Source organism: Ornithorhynchus anatinus, chromosome X5, assembly GCF_004115215.2.
Source record: "Ornithorhynchus anatinus isolate Pmale09 chromosome X5, mOrnAna1.pri.v4, whole genome shotgun sequence".
Lineage (NCBI taxonomy): Eukaryota > Metazoa > Chordata > Mammalia > Monotremata > Ornithorhynchidae > Ornithorhynchus > Ornithorhynchus anatinus.
The window spans coordinates 66495996-66514465 of NC_041753.1; the positions used below are offsets into that span (position 1 = coordinate 66495996).

The 18470-nt window shown below is 44.1% G+C and overlaps 1 protein-coding gene across 3 annotated transcripts in view; it reads right to left on the reverse strand.

Moving 5' to 3' along the window:
- Window positions 1-18470, reverse strand: part of RASEF (RAS and EF-hand domain containing) — a 70454-nt gene that overhangs the window by 37120 nt on the left and 14864 nt on the right. For all 3 annotated transcript variants that reach the window (XM_029056253.2, XM_029056250.2, XM_029056252.2), the window contains exons 2-4: window positions 12482-12628; window positions 8505-8595; window positions 2781-2876 (exon numbers count right to left, since the gene is read on the reverse strand). In XM_029056253.2, coding sequence (XP_028912086.1) covers window positions 2781-2876; window positions 8505-8595; window positions 12482-12628 — 334 coding nt within the window. The remainder of the gene's footprint in view (window positions 1-2780; window positions 2877-8504; window positions 8596-12481; window positions 12629-18470) is intronic.

Consider the following 18470-nt stretch of genomic DNA (forward strand, 5'->3'; position numbering starts at 1 on the left):
TCTACATCTCCAGCCCTGATCTCTCTCTCTCTCTCTGCAGTCTCGCATTTCCTCCTACCTTCAAGATATCTCCATTCATTCATTCATTCAATAGTATTTATTGAGCGCTTACTATGTGCAGAGCACTGTACTAAGCACTTGGAATGTACTTGGATGTCCTGCCATCACCTCAAACTCCGTATCTTCCCACCCAAACCCTGTCCTCCCCCTGACTTTCCATCACTACAAGACAGCACCAACATCCTTCCTGTCTCACAAGCTAATAACCTTGGCATTATCCTTGACTCCTCTCTTTCAACCCACATATTCAATCTACTAAATTCTGTTGGTTCAACCTTCACAACATCGCTAAAATCTGCCCTTTACTTTCCATCCAAACTGCTACCACATTAAACTAAAGCATTTATCCTATCCAGCCTCAATTACTGTATCAGCCTCCTCGCTGACCTCACTGCCTCCTGCCTCTTCCCACTCCAGCCCATACTTCATTCTGCTGCCTGGATCATTTTTCTACAAAAATGCTCGGTCCTCACTCCTCAAAAACCTTCAGTGGTTGTCACTCCACCTCTGCATCAAACAGAAACTCCTCATCATTGGCTTTAAAGTACTCAATCACCTTGCCCCCTCCTACCTCACCTGGCTCCTCTCTTATTCCACCCCAGCCCACATACTTCGCTCTTCTAATGCCAACCTACTCGCTGTACCTCGATCTCGTATATCTCATGGCTGATCTTTCACCTACATCCTGCTTCTGGCCTGGAAGATCCTCTCTCTTCATTCATTCATTCATATTTATTGAGCGCTTATTGTGTGCAGAGCACTGTACTAAGTGCTTGGAAAGGACAAGTCATATCCAAAAGACAATTACTCTCCTCCACCTCCTTTCAAAGCCTTATTGAACACACATCTCCTCCAAGATGCCTGACCTGATTAAGTCCTCATTTCTTCTTTTTCCCTCTCCCTTCTACATCACCCTGACTTGTTCCCTTTACTCACTACCCCTCATCCCAGCCCCACTGCACTTATGGTCATATCTGTAATTTATTTATTTATATTATTGTCCGTCTTTCCCTCTAGACTGTAAGCTCATGGTAGGCAGGGACTGTGTCCATCATATTGTTGTGGTGTACTCTCCCAAGTGCTTAGAACAATGCCCTGCACATACTAAGTGCTAAATAAATACATTCAATTAAATGATTACCTGGTATGCCCAGTTATCTATTTATGAAGAACAGGGGTGGGGGAAAGGCTTGAGTATACAAGTTTTCTCCTAAATATATCTTACTCATCTCTCACTTTTAACATAACTCCATAAGGCTGGTTCATCTTCATGTGTGCCATCTTCATGTTCTGAAAAGCCCCTCTCCATAAAAACTCTCTGTGCTTCAGTTACCTCATCTGTAAAATGGGGATTAAGACTGTGAGCCCCATGTGGGACAACCTGATTACCTTGTATCTACCTCAGTGCTTAGAACAGTGCTTGGCACATAGTAAATACTTAACAAATACCATCATCATTATTATTATTATTGATAATGAAGCCATGAACATAAGCATAGGCCAAAAATCCACTGTTCAAAAAAAAAAAAGTCAGGCCAAATAAGAATCAAGTAATGTGTGTAATATGAAATATATTCTGCCTCTTCTCCATTTGCTTTGGCTTTGAGCAAATTTGGAGCCTATTGGCTGCACAGAACTCTTTCTCTTTTGCCTTCTCCTCTAAGAGAACATAAAGAGGAAGGACGAATGGCCAGGAGGAGGTAGGGATGACACGATTTATTGGGAGAGGGCCCAATGCAGATGTTGGGATCCAAATAGAATTTATTTCAAGATGGGTCTTGAAAACTATTTTCAAGACTGATAGTCATTTTCCAAGCACTTGGTTATCAAGCAATGGTATTCACCGAGTGTTTACTATGAACAGAGCACTCTATTAAGCGCTTGGCAGAGTACAATACAGCAGAATTACTGAATCAGTTTCCTGCCCATAATGAACTTACAGTCTAGAGTTTAAATTGTATTAAGACTTGTAATATCACTTTTAATGCTGGGTGTGGCAAGCTTGTGGTGGACAGGGACTGTGTCTGTTTATTGTTATTTTGAACTCTTCCAAGTGCTTAGTAAGTGCTCTGCACACAGTAAGTGCTCAATAAATACAACTGAATGAATGAAAGTGTATGTCACATTTTCTCATCTCTCCAGTGGTAACACAATGAACCCAACTGAGGTCAAGGTCATAGGATTGAGAGGTGCAAAATCTAGAATCCGTTAGTGATTTGACAGACTTCCCTATACAAATTAGCAGAGCAGTATTTACCTGCCCGTCAGAGGAAGGTACTAGGTACTAGGAAATCACTGTCTTTTCCAATGGCTACAGGAGGTTTCCAGCTCAGCAAAGTCTACTGATATTCCAAACCCAAAGTCAAACATTATCATGACTAGTCGTGGCCCAGGCCCTGAAAACTCCTCTATTCACTCATTCAATCATATTTATTGAGCCCTTACTGGGTGCAGAACACTGCACTAAACTCTTGGGAGAGGTAAACAGACACATTCCCTGCCCACAACAAACTTAGTCTAGCTTACTCTAGGTCCCAGGCCTGTGCTTGAACCACTAGGCCAACGATGAGTGAGGAGAGCCATGGATGAGAGTCTAGAGGATAAGGAGACCCTTTCAGTGGGCTTCAGGGGCCCTCAAGGGAGGGGCTTCCAACTTCTAACACCCACAGGATGCCGACAGCAGTCAGATGCCCAATTCTGTCCTCCACTGTCATGCATACCTTTTTGAGTTTCTTGATGGTCATCTGCAGATCTCCCACTTCTGCCTCATACTGTCGCTTGAGATCATTGAGTGCCTCTTCAGCTTTCCGCTTTTCCTAGAACGCAAAATACAAAGAATCATCAAGATGGTTTCACAGATCTCTGATAGGATCCACGGAATCACCACTTATTCGTCCCAGACAGCAGCTATCAATCAAGGGTATTTACTGAGTACTTACCGTGGGCAGGGCACTGTACTAAGCACTTGGGAGAGTACACTGCAATAGAGTTGGAAGACACATTCCCTGCCCACAAGGAGCTTACAGTCTAAATGACACACTAACTGGAAAGTTCCCAAGCATTTAGTACAGTGCTCTGCACAAGGTAAGTGCTCAATAAATACTACTGATTGATTCCCACAAAGGAGAGCTAAAGAATGAATGACTTCAACACTCACCTTTTCCAGTGGACTGTGCTGGAAGACAAAACCTTCCCCTTCAAACCATTATGGTAATGATGATGTGAATCTTTCCCACAACAAAACTCTGCCACGGGAGACGTGTGACAAAACACAAATGTTTCGGCTAGAACTTTATAAGACTGTCTCTCCTGAATCAGAGAAAACAATCTGTTCATAGTTTCTATTCAGCCTATTCCAGAATGAAGAACAGTGCTCTCGGATAAAAGCTGATAATTGCAGAGATACACATAAAATCAATGAATGACAAGACACCAAATACATACACCATAATTGTTTTGGATTTTATGGCAAAGGTAAATTTTATGGTTAGTTTCTTCTGTAATTAGCATTCACTCATGGTTGAGGCTACATCCACTTGGACCCACTGTATTTCTTTCTTAGTTCATATAAAGCTCTACCCCAGGGATGCCAACTCCAGAGAGGCAAAGGGAGCTCTGATATCCATGGGATTACACTTTGCCTTCATAATTTAATGAGCTCCCCACCCAACTCATCTCAGGGGGCTCTGTCTTGACTACTGCCTCTGCCTCCTGCCTCTCCCCACTCCAGTCCATCCTTCACACTTGCCCAGAACATTTTTCTAAAAAAGCTTTCAATCCATATCTCCACTTTCCTCAAGAACCTCCAGGGGTTGCCCATCCACCTCTACATCAAACAGAAACTCCTTACCATTGGCTCTAAAGCCCTCAATCACCATGCCCCTCTTGCCTTACCTCACTTATCTCCTACTACAGCCCAAACCCCAGACTTTGCTCTTCTAGCACCAGTTTACTCACTATACCCTGATCTCATTTATCATGCCACTGACCCCCTTTCCCACATCCTCCCTCTGGCCTGGAACTGCCTCCTCCTCCTCCATATATGCTAGACCACCACAATCCTCACCTTCAAAGCCTCATTAAGGTCAAACCTCCAGGGGGCCTTCCCCAATTATGCCCTCTTTCCCCCAACTCCCTCTCTCTTTTGCGTTGTCTATGCACTGGGATCTGTACCCTTTGGACACATGGTACCTGCCCCTCCCTCTTCCCCACAGCATTTAAATACATACCCATAATTTATTCATATTAATGTCTGCCTCCCTCCCTCTAAGACTGTAAGCTTGTTGTGGCAGGGAACATGTCTATTAACTCTGTTGTATCTCCGAAGCACTTGGTACAGTACTCTGTATACAGTAAGTGCTCAGTAAATACCAAACCCTAACTGCTTTCCCTGTGCGTACTCTTAGCTCCTTGTGGTTCTTGCTGTCACCTTCCTCACCCGATATCTTTGTCTATGCCTACATCTACCTAACTTTGTGTGTCCATGTGTATATATGTGTGCATATCTGTTTGGCCACTTCCAGAAACCCTTGTTTGTGGATGTGTACACCTCCCTGACCCTGGGTGTGTCTATGTGGAAACTGCCCTCATGGGGGGGAGGAGGAGATTGGGGGGGGGGGAGGGGTGTGTGTGTGTGTGTTGCCCTTTATCTCAGGGAACATGAATGTCAATAAGTTTCTCCCCAGCACAATGCATGCAGCTCTACCACTGCCAACACCTGGGAAAACAGAGTCTGGAGCCATGAGGGGGAATAATGTCTGCAGTCATGGGAAGTAGGATCCAGTGGATGTGGAAAGACACCAGAAAGCTGATGGCCCAGGCATTTTCTGGTGATACTTCTAGAAGACCAAAAGGGACCCCACTGACCTCTCTGAGGGGCATCCCCTCCACCCCTCACCACAGAGAAGCACCATGACCTAGCAGAAAGAGCAGAGCGCTGGGAGTCAGGGGACCTGGGTTCTAATCCTAGGGCCGCCACTTGCCTCCTGTCTGTCCTTGGCTAGGTCCCTTAACTTCTCTGTGGCTCAGTTTCCTCCTCTTTAAAAAAAAAAATGGGAATATAATACCAGGTCTCCCTCCTTCTTAGACTGGGATCCTCATGTGGGACATTAAGGACAGGGGCCACAGTACAAAGAGCTTCCATCGTATGAGTCAGGACTTCGTCAGAAATTGTTTCCAAAGTTTGGATGACACACTTTAGGACAATCCCATTAAGTAAATATTGCTATAGGTTCCAATTGCTTTAGGGGTGTTTCTTGTTGAGGGGACACACACACACACACACACAAAAAAAAAAGACACTCACCTAGGCTGACTAGTGAACATTTTATCAAACCGGGAATGTAGTAAATTAATATCTGGGGAATTCTGTTGCTAACCTCATCCTTAACAGGGCTGCCTCAAGCCTATGCTCCAATCGGCAAGGCCTAGTAGACGGAGCACAGGACCAGGAATCAGGAGACTGGGGTTCTAGTCCCGCTGTGTGACCTCGGGCAAGTCACATAACTTCTTTAAGCCTCAGTTTCCTCATCTGTAAAATGTAGATAAGATCTCTGTTCTCCCTCCCCCAGACTGTAAGCCCCCTGTGGAACAAAAACTGTGTTCAACTGATTATGTCATATCTACCTCTATGCTTAGTACAGTGCTTGGCATTTAGCAAGTGTCGAATAATAATAATAATAATAATAATAATAATAATGATGGTATTTGTTACACTTACTAAGTAATAGCTCTTACTATTTGCAAAGTACTGTTCTAAGCGCTGGGGGGATACAAGGTGATCAGGTTGCCCCACGTGGGGCTCACAGTCTTAATCCCCATTTTACAGATGAGGTAAGAGAGGGACAGAGAAGTCATACAGCTAGCAAGCAGAGCCGGGATTAGAACCCATGACCTCCAACTCCCAAGCCCGTGCTCTTTCCCCTGAGTCACGCTGCTTCCCATGAATAAATACCATTATTACTATAGTCAGCACCGATGCCCATCAGGCCTCTGACAAATGCCCAAAATTAACAAACACTACAGGGAGAAGAGACGACTTCAATTCACGATTATCCTACATCCGATGGACCTACCACAGTCAAGACCACTACAAACCACCCCAAAATTTGCTACACTCCCATAATTCAAATCACTGCAATCCTATCAGATCATCAATTTCTCCCTGTTACTCTTTTACGGGACAAGAATCCATCTGTAAAAGAGATCTGAGTGATAATACTGGGTATTCATGATAGTGATGGTGTGTAATTCTAAGATACCCTTCTTGGTTTCCTCCTAGTTGATGAAGGGGCAGAAACTGCTTTTGCCATAAAGATGTAAGAATTGCCAATCCTAGATCAGACCAATGGTCCATCCGGTCCAGAATTTTGCCTCTGACAGTGGCTCAACCACCACATGAAAGAAGCAGTGGATGGTATCCATCCATGACAACTGCCCTAATATTTGGGGATGACTGAACCTCATCCCCACCTTCTTGAACCTACTGACATTATCAGCCTGTACAACAACTTCCTGCAGTAATGTTTGTGTAATCGTATTTATTGAGTGCTTACTGAGTGCAGAGTATTGTACTAAGTGCTTGGGAGAGTACCATATAATAGTATTGGTAGACATGGTCTCTGGCCCCAACAAACACAGTGTAGAGGGGGAAACAGACATTAATATAAATAAATTATGGACATGTACATAAGTGCTGTGGGGATGAGGGAAAAGTAAATAAAGGGAACAAATCCAAATGCAAGGGTGACACAAAATGGAGTGGGAGAAGAAGAAATGAGGGCCTAGTTAGGGAAGACCTCTTGAGAAGCAGCATGGCCTAGTGGCAAGAGCACGGGCTTTGGGAGTCAGAGGTAATGCATTCTAATCTCGTCTCTGTCACTTATCTGATGTGTGACCTTGGGCAAGCCACTTAACTCCTCTGGGCCTCAGTTACCTCATCTGTAAAATGGGGACTGAGCCTGTGAGTCCCATGTGGGACAGGCACTGTGTCCAACCTTGTATCTACCCCACTGCTTAGAACAGTGCTTGGCACATAGTAAGTGCTTAACAAGTACCATAAAAAAAAAGATGTGCCTTCAATAAGACTTTGAAGGATGAGGAGAGTAATAGTCTGTTAGATATGAGGAGGGAGGACATTCCAGTCTAGAGGCAGGACGTGGGCAAGAGGTCGGCAATGAGACAGATGAGAACAAGGTACAATCAGTAGGTCATCATTACAGGATCAAAGTGTGAGGGTTGGGTTGTAGCAGGAGAGTAGCAAGGAGAAGTAGGAGGGGGAAAGGTGATTGAGTTCTTTAAAACTGATGGTAAGGAGTATCTGTTTGATGCAGAGACAGATTGGCAACCACTGGAGATTCTTGAGGAGTGGGGAAAACATGGACTGATGTTTTTTTTGTAGAAAAATGATCCGGACAGCAGAGTGAAATGTGGACTGGAGTGGGGAGAGACAGGAGGCAGGGAGATGAGCAAGGAAGGTGATGCAGTAGTGAAGGCATGATAGCATAAGTGCTTGGATTAACACAGTAGCAGTTTGGAGAGGAAAGGGAGGATTTTAATGACGTTGTGAAGGTTGAACTGACAGGACTTTGGTGACATTGAATATGTGCATTGAAAAAGAGAGATGAGTTGATACACACCAACGGCTTGTGAGACAGGAAGGATGGTGCTGCTGTCTACGGTGACAGGAAAGTCAGGGGGAGGAAAAAGTTTGGGTGGAAAGATAAGGAGTTCTGTTTTGGACACGTTAGGTTTAATGGGTTGTGGAGGTAGAGGGCAGGGTGGAGAAGCATCTAAGTAGAGATGTCCCGAAAGCAGTTGGAAATGCAAGACTGCAGAGAGAGAGAGATCAGGGCTGGAGACATTGATTTGGGAATCATTTGCCTAGAGATGGTATTTCCCAGGTAGTCAAAGAGTAAATAGATGAATCATCAGAAAATGCAGAGTCATAAAAACCCAGTTAGTCTCATCTTCCCTAATGGATACTTTAGAGAGAACGTTGTTGGGGAAGTAGGGAGCATTCTTTCAACAAAATGCAACTATCTCAACAGAAGGCAATAATGCCGGAAGAACTGGGGCAGTGACAATCTAGGTGAGCATCCTGGGAAGTGAATGTCTTCAAGAATATTTAACCTCCTGTATTATTGGGGAACTGACTGAATTCCATTTTTCTCCCAAAATACACATTTTTTTTTTGCAATGGGATGGGAAGGTAGGCCACGGAATAGAGAGCTGATGATCTACTTTGAAGATTTCCTGATGGAAATCTTAGTTTGTGGTTTTCAATCTTTGAATTTACTTTCTTGAATTTTTTTCAATTGTCTTTGCAATTAAATGTGGTTAGACGAGGTTAATCAGAGGATGTTCTGATATGCACATTTTTAGGAGATGGGTCAGGTCATCTTCTGAACCGACATTCAGTAAGGACACAAATTTGAGAAACTCACTTCTTTTTTAGTCTTGTTTTCTGCAGCTTGAATCCTTTGATCCATCTCCTCTTCCAGCTCACTCAACTGCATGGCTGCTTTGTCTTGTGCCCTGAAATTGAGAAGACCAAGCACGCTAATGAGACACGTTAGTAAAAGGTAACACTTAAGAAAAGCACTGTGGGCAAAAGTTGCCATTTCTCGATCTTACCTCTACCTTCTTTCATGTGCAATACAGAATTATAGGTATAAAAGAAGGGAATGGCTTCAGCCAGAGGTTCCAATCTTCCCTTTCCAAAAACAGTTTGGCTTTCTCACCCTTAACAATGGGACTAGCCCTGCAATTGAGTGGGGAAGAGGAAGAAGCAGGAAGGAGGGGAAGAGGAGAAAGCCAGGCTAGGCAGGTAGAATGGCACTTGCTTCCCCAAGTTTTTATTAAACAGGAAATAAAATTACATTTCAGCAAAATGTAGATTTTTATCAAATTCCTGATAAGGCTAATGAGAAAACTAACTCAAAATATGAAAACTTTGAGTAGAGAAAACTGGTATGGGTTGGGTTGTAAGCTTTCATTAGCCAACTGAAAATTCACTTACCCCGCAGAAAAATAGCCCAGAATCTCAAGAACTACAATCCACTTTTGAAGGGACTGAAAGAACTAGGGGATATGACATAGGAAGGAAGCTTCCAGGTTAACTGAGAGGGACTAGAACTATGAAAATTATAAGCATGAAAGAGAAGAGACAATTACTTAAGGAACTAAAGAAAGTTAACTGGGAAAACTACATTAAAAGCAATCAAGCATGGTAAATTCTCTCCCCAGTCCTTTTCTAAGTAGCAGAAACCATCTCTCTCAGCTTTACACTGACCATTCATCTGCTTTCACACTGGACAGTCTGGATTTCAGCTCATCTGTACCCAGCTCCAGTACCAATATGGCACTGTATGACTTTATGCCCGGTACATTGAACATGCATGTTCTGGAATCCTCTAAGGGAAGCAAGGGAGGGGGATCAGGGCTCCAGCCAGGGATATACTCGGCTTTTAGATAGGCTCTGCAAACTTCCTCAAAGAACATTTTCACTTGTGTCCTTATGTCACCTACACTTACATAACAAGTCACATTACAGGATCGGCAAAGTGGTGGCTTGCGGAATTTCTTACTGTCGTCGGTGGCCATCCTTCTTGGGCATGAAACTAGTGGCCAATCAGGCCCTATTTGGCTCAAAGGCTGGACTGGAGCCAGCTCAGAGAAAACTTTATTTGTAAAAGTGAGGAATGAATCATTCAGACTTGCTGTTAGTTGGAAATAGTAATAGTGGGGCTTGGGAAAGGAGAGGATTTCTAATTCCTAATATGCTGGCTCAGTGGAGAGTGCAGGGCCTGGGAATCAGAGGACATGGATTCTAATCCCAGCTTCACCACTTCCTTGTTGTGTGACCTTGGGCAAGTCACTTGACTCTCTGCGCCTCAGCTTCCTCATCTGTAAAATGGGGATTCATTGCCTTTCCTTTTTCCTTATTAGACCATGAGTCCTCTGTGGGATAGGGACTGTGTCCCACCTGATGATCTTGTATCTACCCCAATGTTTAGTACAGTGCTTCGCACATAGTAAGGACTGAACAAATCCAGCAATCATTACCTTTATCATTATATTTGTCTGCATGAGAAGGTACTGCAGCAGCCAACAGGAGGCAAGAGGTAGAAGAGTTGTGTACTTCCTTTTCATTCAATAGTATTTATTGAGCGCTTACTATGTGCAGAGCACTGTACTAAGCGCTTGGGATGAACAAGTCGGCAACAGATAGAGACAGTCCCTGCCGTTTGACGGGCTTACAGTCTAATCGGGGGAGACGGACAGACAAGAACAATGGCAATAAACAGCGTCAAGGGGTAGAACATCTCGTAAAAACAATGGCAACTAAATAGAATTGAGGTGATGTACAATTCATTAACAAAATAAATAGGGTAACGAAAATATATACAGTTGAGCGGACGAGTACAGTGCTGTGGGGATGGGAAGGGAGAGGTGGAGGAGCAGAGGGAAAAGGGGAAAATGAGGCTTTAGCTGCAGAGAGGTAAAGGGGGGATGGCAGAGGGAGTAGAGGGGGAAGAGGAGCTCAGTCTGGGAACGCCTCTTGGAGGAGGTGATTTTTAAGTAAGGTTTTGAAGAGGGAAAGAGAATCAGTTTGGCGGAGGTGAGGAGGGAGGGCGTTCCGGGACCGCGGGAGGACGTGACCCGGGGGTCGACGGCGGGATAGGCGAGACCGAGGGACGGTGAGGAGGTGGGCGGCAGAGGAGCGGAGCGTGCGGGGTGGGCGGTAGAAAGAGAGAAGGGAGGAGAGGTAGGAAGGGGCAAGGTGATGGAGAGCCTTGAAGCCTAGAGTGAGGAGTTCCTGCAGATGCTCAGCATAACTGAGGGGGATCTTAAGCTTTATAGACGATGTGTCCACCACACAGGTAGAGCCATGGTCTCCAGGACTGTATTGTTTAAAACCCTTGGGCTTGCTGCAGAGTCATTGGCTTTTATTTTAAGACAGGACTCAGGCCTCCAAATATCTGGCTACCTTATTAGGATCGGGCCAGGCCAGGCTACAAGATTACGGCACGGAAGCACTAGTAATTGCAGGGCCTTTTGGAGATCCCTTCTGCAAAGTCCCACATCCAGTGGTGTGGCAGAATGTTGCCTATCACTTCTTGTATGTTTCCTTACCATCCCCTTTGGAGCTAATGCTAGAAGGGAAGAGTTAAAAATATGAGTGGCTGAGGTGTGCCCTTCTAAAAGCAGCCGCTTTCTTCCGCGATCCTCTAGACTGTGAGCATGTGGTGGGCAGTCAGTCAGTCAATCGTGTTTATTGAGGGCTTACTATGTGCAGAGCACTGTACTAAGCGCTTGGGAGAGTACAATGGAACAATTCGTTCAATGGTATTTATTTGTATCGATGTCTGTCTCCCCCACTTCGAGACTGTAAACCTGTTGTGGGCAGAGAATGTCACTGTTTTTTGTTGTGGTTTACTCTGTGTGTTGTACTTTCCCAAGCACTTAGCACAGTGTTCTGCACACAGTAAATGCTCAATAAATACAACTGAATGAATTAATTTATTGAACACTTACTATGTGAAAAGCACTGTACTAAGAATTTTGAAAGAGTAAACATGACATTGAACAGACACATCCCCTGCTCATAATGAGCTTGTATCTACCAACTCTGTTACAGTTTACTCTCCTAAACTCTTAGTACAGTGCTCTGCACAGTAAGTGCTCAATAAATACCACTGATTGATTGACCCCACTTTTTTATGGTATTTGTTAAATGCTATGTGTCAGCCACTATACTAAGTGCTGGGGTAGATACAAGCTAATCAGGTTGGACACAGTGCACATTCCACATGGGGCTCACAGTCTTAATCCCCATTTGACAGATGAGGTCACTGAGGTGTAGAGAATAAGTGACTTGCCCAAGGTCACACAGCAGACTAGTGGCAGAGCCAGGATTAGCATCCAGGTCCTTCTGACTCCCAAGCCTGTGTTCTATCTATCTACCAGGCCACGCACTTGGACAGTTGGATCGGATTGGGTGAAGGGGAAAGCCAGCTCCCCAGACTATACCTGGCTGGTCCATTGCTCCTTCTACTGTGGCGGTTCTAGGTGGTCACCACACCACATCAGCTCTCCTCTCACCCCGGCCACCCAATGCATCCCCAAAACCTGCATATGCCTGGCATGACCCCTTTCCCCTCTCCCCACTCCCACCTAACACACACACACACACAAGGTGTAGTGTTTGGCAAACTCCTTAGTGGTGGAGTTATTCTTAAGACTGGGGTGGAGAAAGAGTGGGTAAGAGAGAGGGAGAAAGAAGAAGAGAATACAGTCCTGATTTCGCTGAAGCTCCCAGGCCCAGGGCTTAACTATACAAAGACACAGCCATGGACTACAAAGTCTAAACATCAAGTGTTGTGTTTTCGAAAACCACTCCATAAATGTCTTTAAATACCTTTTAACTGCAATAGCAAGGTTCTCCATCTCCGTGCTTTGAAGCTTGATCTCCCGGATGAAGTTCCTGATAACATGCTCATAAGGTTGAATTAATCTTGGCTCAAAGAGGCTGATGTTCTGATAGAGAACACTGACCTGTTCTTTTCTGCAAAATTGAAAGAGTCAGCATTGGACATTCGCATAGCACTTGACCACCCAAAGCAGTTCGCCTACAGTGCAGGAGGTCAAAGCGAGTCGATCATTTCTGGATTAAAGGGCAAGCCAACAGCCAAGCCATTTCGGGGAATCTTTGGGGGAATCTTTTTGGTCATCGCACAGATAAGCTAAGCCCCAGCCCTCTCCTCCGATCATTTACAACCAAGGGGAAAGAAGAATCGTATGTGACTAGGAGTATGAGAACATCTGGAGAGGACACTTGTTGATTCTGTCCAAATGTGCATTTGCTTCCACTGGTGGCATTATGCCATTTTGCTGCAGATCTTTCATTCAATCGTACTTATTGAGCACTTACGGTGTGCTGAACACTGTTACTAAGTGCCTGGGAAAGTACAATTTAACAATTGTTTAGTGTAAGAGTTGATTTAAGTTTGGGTTTGGCCAGCCTTCTAGAGCTCCCTATGGGCTGGATCTGTGTTAGTCCAAGCCCTGTGGCCTTGTTAAAACTTGGGACCCCGCCTGCCCAACACCAGAATCTTTTCTGAAGAGGTCATTGCGGCTGGGGCAGCATGGCTAACTTCAGTCTTCATACAAAACCGGGACCTGCAAATGTATGCAACCATCAGTCTACTGGCTCTTTCCTCATCCCCCACCACACATACACACACACACACACACTTTTTGACTGGAGCAAGCCTCTAAGCACCACCATTTTAAAGAATTGTTCACTCAACCTAAGCATGAGTGTTTTGTCTATCCAAGTTCTTCCTGTCTACCTCTCCCTGTACAATCAAGCCCCTGAGCTCTTCAGTCTTAATCCCTCCCCCTCCATATATGCCACACTACCACTCCCTCCACTTTCAAAGCCTTATTAAGGTCACATCTCCTCCAAGAGGCCTTCCCCAATTAAGCCCCTCTTTACTCTGACTCCCTCTCCCTTCTGCACCATCTATGCATTTGGATCTGTGACCTTTGGGTATTTGATATTCGCCCCACCCTCAGCCCCACAGCACTTATGTACATATCTATAAATTATATATTATAAATGATTCATTTACATTAGTGTCTGTCTCCCCCTCTAGACTGTAAGCACGTTGTGAGCTGGGAATGTCTCTTCCAACTCTCTTTTATTGCCCTCTCCCAGGCACTTAGAACAGTGCTCTGCACACAGTAAGCACTCAATTAATACCATTATTAAATCAACTGCTTCTCCATCAGACTAGTAGCACCAAGGCTCTTTCTTCCTCTGAAACGTTCTCAGTGCCTAGTAAAGCACTGAAATCTTGCCCTCGATTAATACTTTTGATGGATTCTGGCAACAGTTCCCTTTCAGATCAGTCTTAACCATTATACTCAGCCCTCTTCCTCCCTTCTTCCACATGAACCAGATAGTCGATGAGAAAGGAAAGTATGATCCACTGATGTCTAAACCACACTGAAGCCTAGAGAAATCCCAGATAGAGTTGAGTGAGTTCAGATAGAAACATTAAATGTCCAGGGGCTATGAAATTACAAAGGAGAAGGACAGCAAGAGACAGAGAAAACACCATCTCTGTACTGATTACAGACAACCGGAAACAGCAGATAAGGGGAAACCCACTATGACAAGAGTTTATTCCTTAGTTAACATCTGTCAGCAACATTTATTGAGCGCTGAACATGGGCTAAAGGGGTTATAAAAGAACAAGATACTTTCCCTACCCTCTAGGACCTTACAATCTAGAGGGAGCCCATGTAATAAATACATAGAGACTCAGGCAAACTTAAATAATTGTAGCATTCGCCAGAAATGTACCTACCCAAAAATGGCAGATGAAAACAAAAAGACAGCGATGCATCAACGTCTAGCATAGCACTAAATGCTGAGGCTTACTGAGTAATTAGTGATTTCAGAGCCAGCTGGGAAGCCTTCATGTATCTGAGGAATTCCTCAACACCTCTAAAGGCAAGAAAGAAGCAATTTCAACACTGCCACACCAGAGGGCCTTTCTAAATCAGGGATGATTTTTGGAGAACAAACACTTCCTTTTTTCAGACAGAAAAAAAGGTCCTAGACTATAAGAATATCAAAATATGAGTTCTCTAGAAATTTAAAAGAGATTAAATACAAATGAGATAAAAATTCCCTTCAGAATGCCACATAGCTTCAGTAAATCTAATTTCTTACACTCTGTCTGCATGTTGAGAAGCAGCGTGGCCTACTGGAAGGAGCTCGGGCCTGGAAGTGAGAGAACCTGGGTACTAATTCCAGCTCTGCTGCTTGTCTGCTGTGTGATCTTGGGCAAGTCGATTCACTTCTCTGTGCTTCAGTTACCTCATCTGTAAAATGGGGATTTAATACCTGTTCTCCCTCCTAGACTGTGAACCCCATGTAGGACCTGATTATCTTGTATGTACCCAAGTGCTTAGAACAGTGTTTCACATATAGTAAGCGCTTAATACCACAATTTTTACTATCATTATTATTACATAAGTGATTTCTTGCTCATTGAGGAAATAATTCTTATTTTCAATGGCAAGCATTCCTGTGGTTTTCCAATCACTGTCTTTAGGAAGGGAATTTTCATTGGTCATGTCACTTAGCATTTTCTAGTCAGAACCCAGAATCATTAGTCTAATAATAATAATCATAAAAATAAAATAATAATATTAATAAGTGAAAGCCTGTCAGGTGCTTTGCGAGGCTCCAGAAATTTAAAAACCACACCTACCTGCTAGATGGTTAAGCAAGTTAAATTCTCCACTTTATGCTGGCTAAGTTCAAACTGGTTTTAGAAAAATTCCCTCCCCATCATTTAAAATGCTTTCCAGAACTCACCCTCTAGCTAGCCACCCAGCCGGTTTTTGTCCACCTAAGCTGGCTGTTGTGCAAACAGTGGTTGGCCATGCTCTCTTTAAATCTTCATTCTGAATTGCTTCTCATTGCCAGATTCTCCCAGAATGAGAGCAACTGCACATGCATTTGATACGTTTTAAAATGACATTTACCGCGACGGGGAACCAATACAGCTTTTCCCGCCTCTCTTTGGAAGCAGAGCAAAAAAAGATTACACTTCCGCAGTCAAGAAAAGGGTGTGCCCAGACCAGGCTGGGCTGGGCTGGGATGGGAGAGAGCCAAGAGCCGTCAATGAGGCTGGGCCAGACGTCAAAATGCGAGATGCGCTGCCCAGCTGGGGAACGGCCGCAAACTTTTGACGGTGTGCTGAGATTCCTAACGGTCAATTGTGTACTGCTCAAATTTTTCATTTAATCGTATTTATTGAGCGCTCACTATGTGCAAAGCACTGTACTAAGCGCCTGGGAGAGTACAATAAAACAAGAGACACGTTCCTGCCCACAACGAGCTCGTTATTCATTGAGGCTGACAACCATTAGACTGTAAGCCTGTCAAAGGACAGGGACTGTCTCTGTTACCGATCTGTACATTCTAAGCGCTTAGTACAGTGTTCTGCACATAGTAAGCGCTCAATAAATACTATTGAATGAATGAACGTATTTGGGTCCTCTGCAAAACACAGAAGGCTATGGTTGCCTCCCCGAGGGCTGATTGCCAAGTCAAGGCTAGGAAAATTATTTAATAGCTAACACTTAGGCCCTTAATGAATCACATCAAAAGTACTCTCTCGGAATGTTTTCTTACTACCAACAACTTGCTTAGGCACTCGAAAAGCAGCACGATGGTGGCGAGGAGAGGAGGAGGAGGATGGGATTTGCTAAACTGTGCTACCGGGAGTAGTAAAGCAAGTTCCCACCTCCCAGAAGCTAACCCTAACCTCACACGGGAAGCTGCCAGGACCTCAAATCCAGCAACCAAAATGAAAAAATGACGTCTCTGGGAAACACACCGTATTAGAGAGTCAGGTGGTCCCAGACTGAGCAACAATCCCTAATGATGCTAATGGAAATAAGTAAAAATGGGCACATTGCAAGGCAGATCATAGGGGAAGCAGCATGGCATAGTGGATAGAGCACAGGCCTGGAACTCAAAAGGTAATGGGTTCTAATCCCAGCTCTGCCACTTGTCTGCTGTGTGATCTTGGGCAAGTCACTTCACTTCTCTGGGCCTTTGTTCCCTCATCCGTAAAATGGAGATTGAGACTGTGAGCCCCTCATGAGACAGGGACTGGGTCCAATCCAATTTACTTGTATCCACCCCAGTGCTTAGTACAGTATCTGGAACATAGTAAGCAACTTAATACCACAATTATTTATTTATTATTATTAAGTCACAATGGTACAGACATTGGATTCACTGTTTGGCATCTTCCTTCTAAAGAAGCAAAACACTGTCACATTTGGAGAAACTGAGTCCAGAGGGATGAAGTTGCCCAGACACCCCCAAGAAAGTCAGTGGCAGAGTTGGCTCTTGAGCCCAAGTCTCCTTATGACTTATTCAGTGCACCCAGTCCAAGACAAGAGGTCCATCTTCTACTAGATCTGCTTGGTCTTTAAGAATTACCTCAAAACTCAACAGAATACATGCAGCCACCCTAAGCCTTGGGAAGGAGAGCTTGCCACAATTTTAACCCAAACCAGTGGTGTGAGATTTCTTAGCTTTTCCCCATTCTTGTCTTGGTTTTCACTTCTTCCTGGGGATTTAAGTCTGTTCTAGTATGACATGACACCAGGGGAGAAGTGATTAAAAGTAGCTATTACAACATTCGTGCTCAGCAGGATTCCAACCTTCCACTGTGACTCATACAAAGTCATGTGTTCAAGAAGGTAGTGATGGGGGTGGGGGGGTGAAGGCAGTTCTTCCAAACAAGAAAAATGGTAAACCTATCGAAATTGAGAAGCACAATCAGCCCTTCACCAGGTGTTTCTTTAACTGTATGAGCACTCAACTGAACAACCAAGTCTAGTTCTAACCCTGACTTCAAGTATAAACTGCAGTATCTGTCAGTCCCCATCTCCCCATCTATGAATGAGAATAACATTTACGGATCTCATCAAGTCACTGTGTGAACTGGCCATTTAATGTTTGAGAAGCTCTCTGCATCCCTTCAAAGTACTTCACAATTATAGAGTCAGAATGCTACTACTTGCAATGAATAGTTGAGCATGAGGAGAGAAAATTGAGAGCTAGCTATGTGATATTTTAAAGCATCTTCCGGACTTCGATGGATTCTGAACTACTAAACTTCCTTTATAATAGCGTTCAAGTAGCATATGCTGCTTCAAAAAAATGCACAAGGCATAAAGGATTTGAATTGTTTTTGAGAAAATCATATAAATTGGCAAAGCAGAAACTATAGGAAAACTTGGAAGCCTAATGTTAATCCAGTAAACCAAGAGAAGCCACATGGCCTCATAGAAAGAGTACAGGACAGCGAGTCAGGAGACCTGGGTTCTATTTCCACCTCTGTCACTTGACTGCTATGTGAAGCTGGAAAAATCATTTAATAATAATAACAATAATAATATTTTATGGTATTTGTTAAACATCTACTACATATCAGGCACTTTATTAAGCACTGGGGTAGGTACAGGCTAATCAGGTTGGGCAAGTCCATGTCCCACATAGGGCTCACAGTATTAATCCCCAATTTACAGATGAGGTAAGAGGCACAGAGAAGGTAAGTGACTTGCCCAAGGTCACACCGCATTTGTAACCAGTTTTGTTAAGCGCTTATTATGTGCCAAGCACTGTACCAAGCACTGGGGTAGTTACAAGGTGATCAGTCCCACATGGGACTTGCCGTCTAAATCGGAGGGAGAACAAGTATTGACTCTCCATTTTGCAGATAACGGAACTGAGGCACAGAGAAGTTAAATGACTTGCCCAAGGGCATTCAACAGACAAATGACAGAGCCACAATTAGATCCCAGGT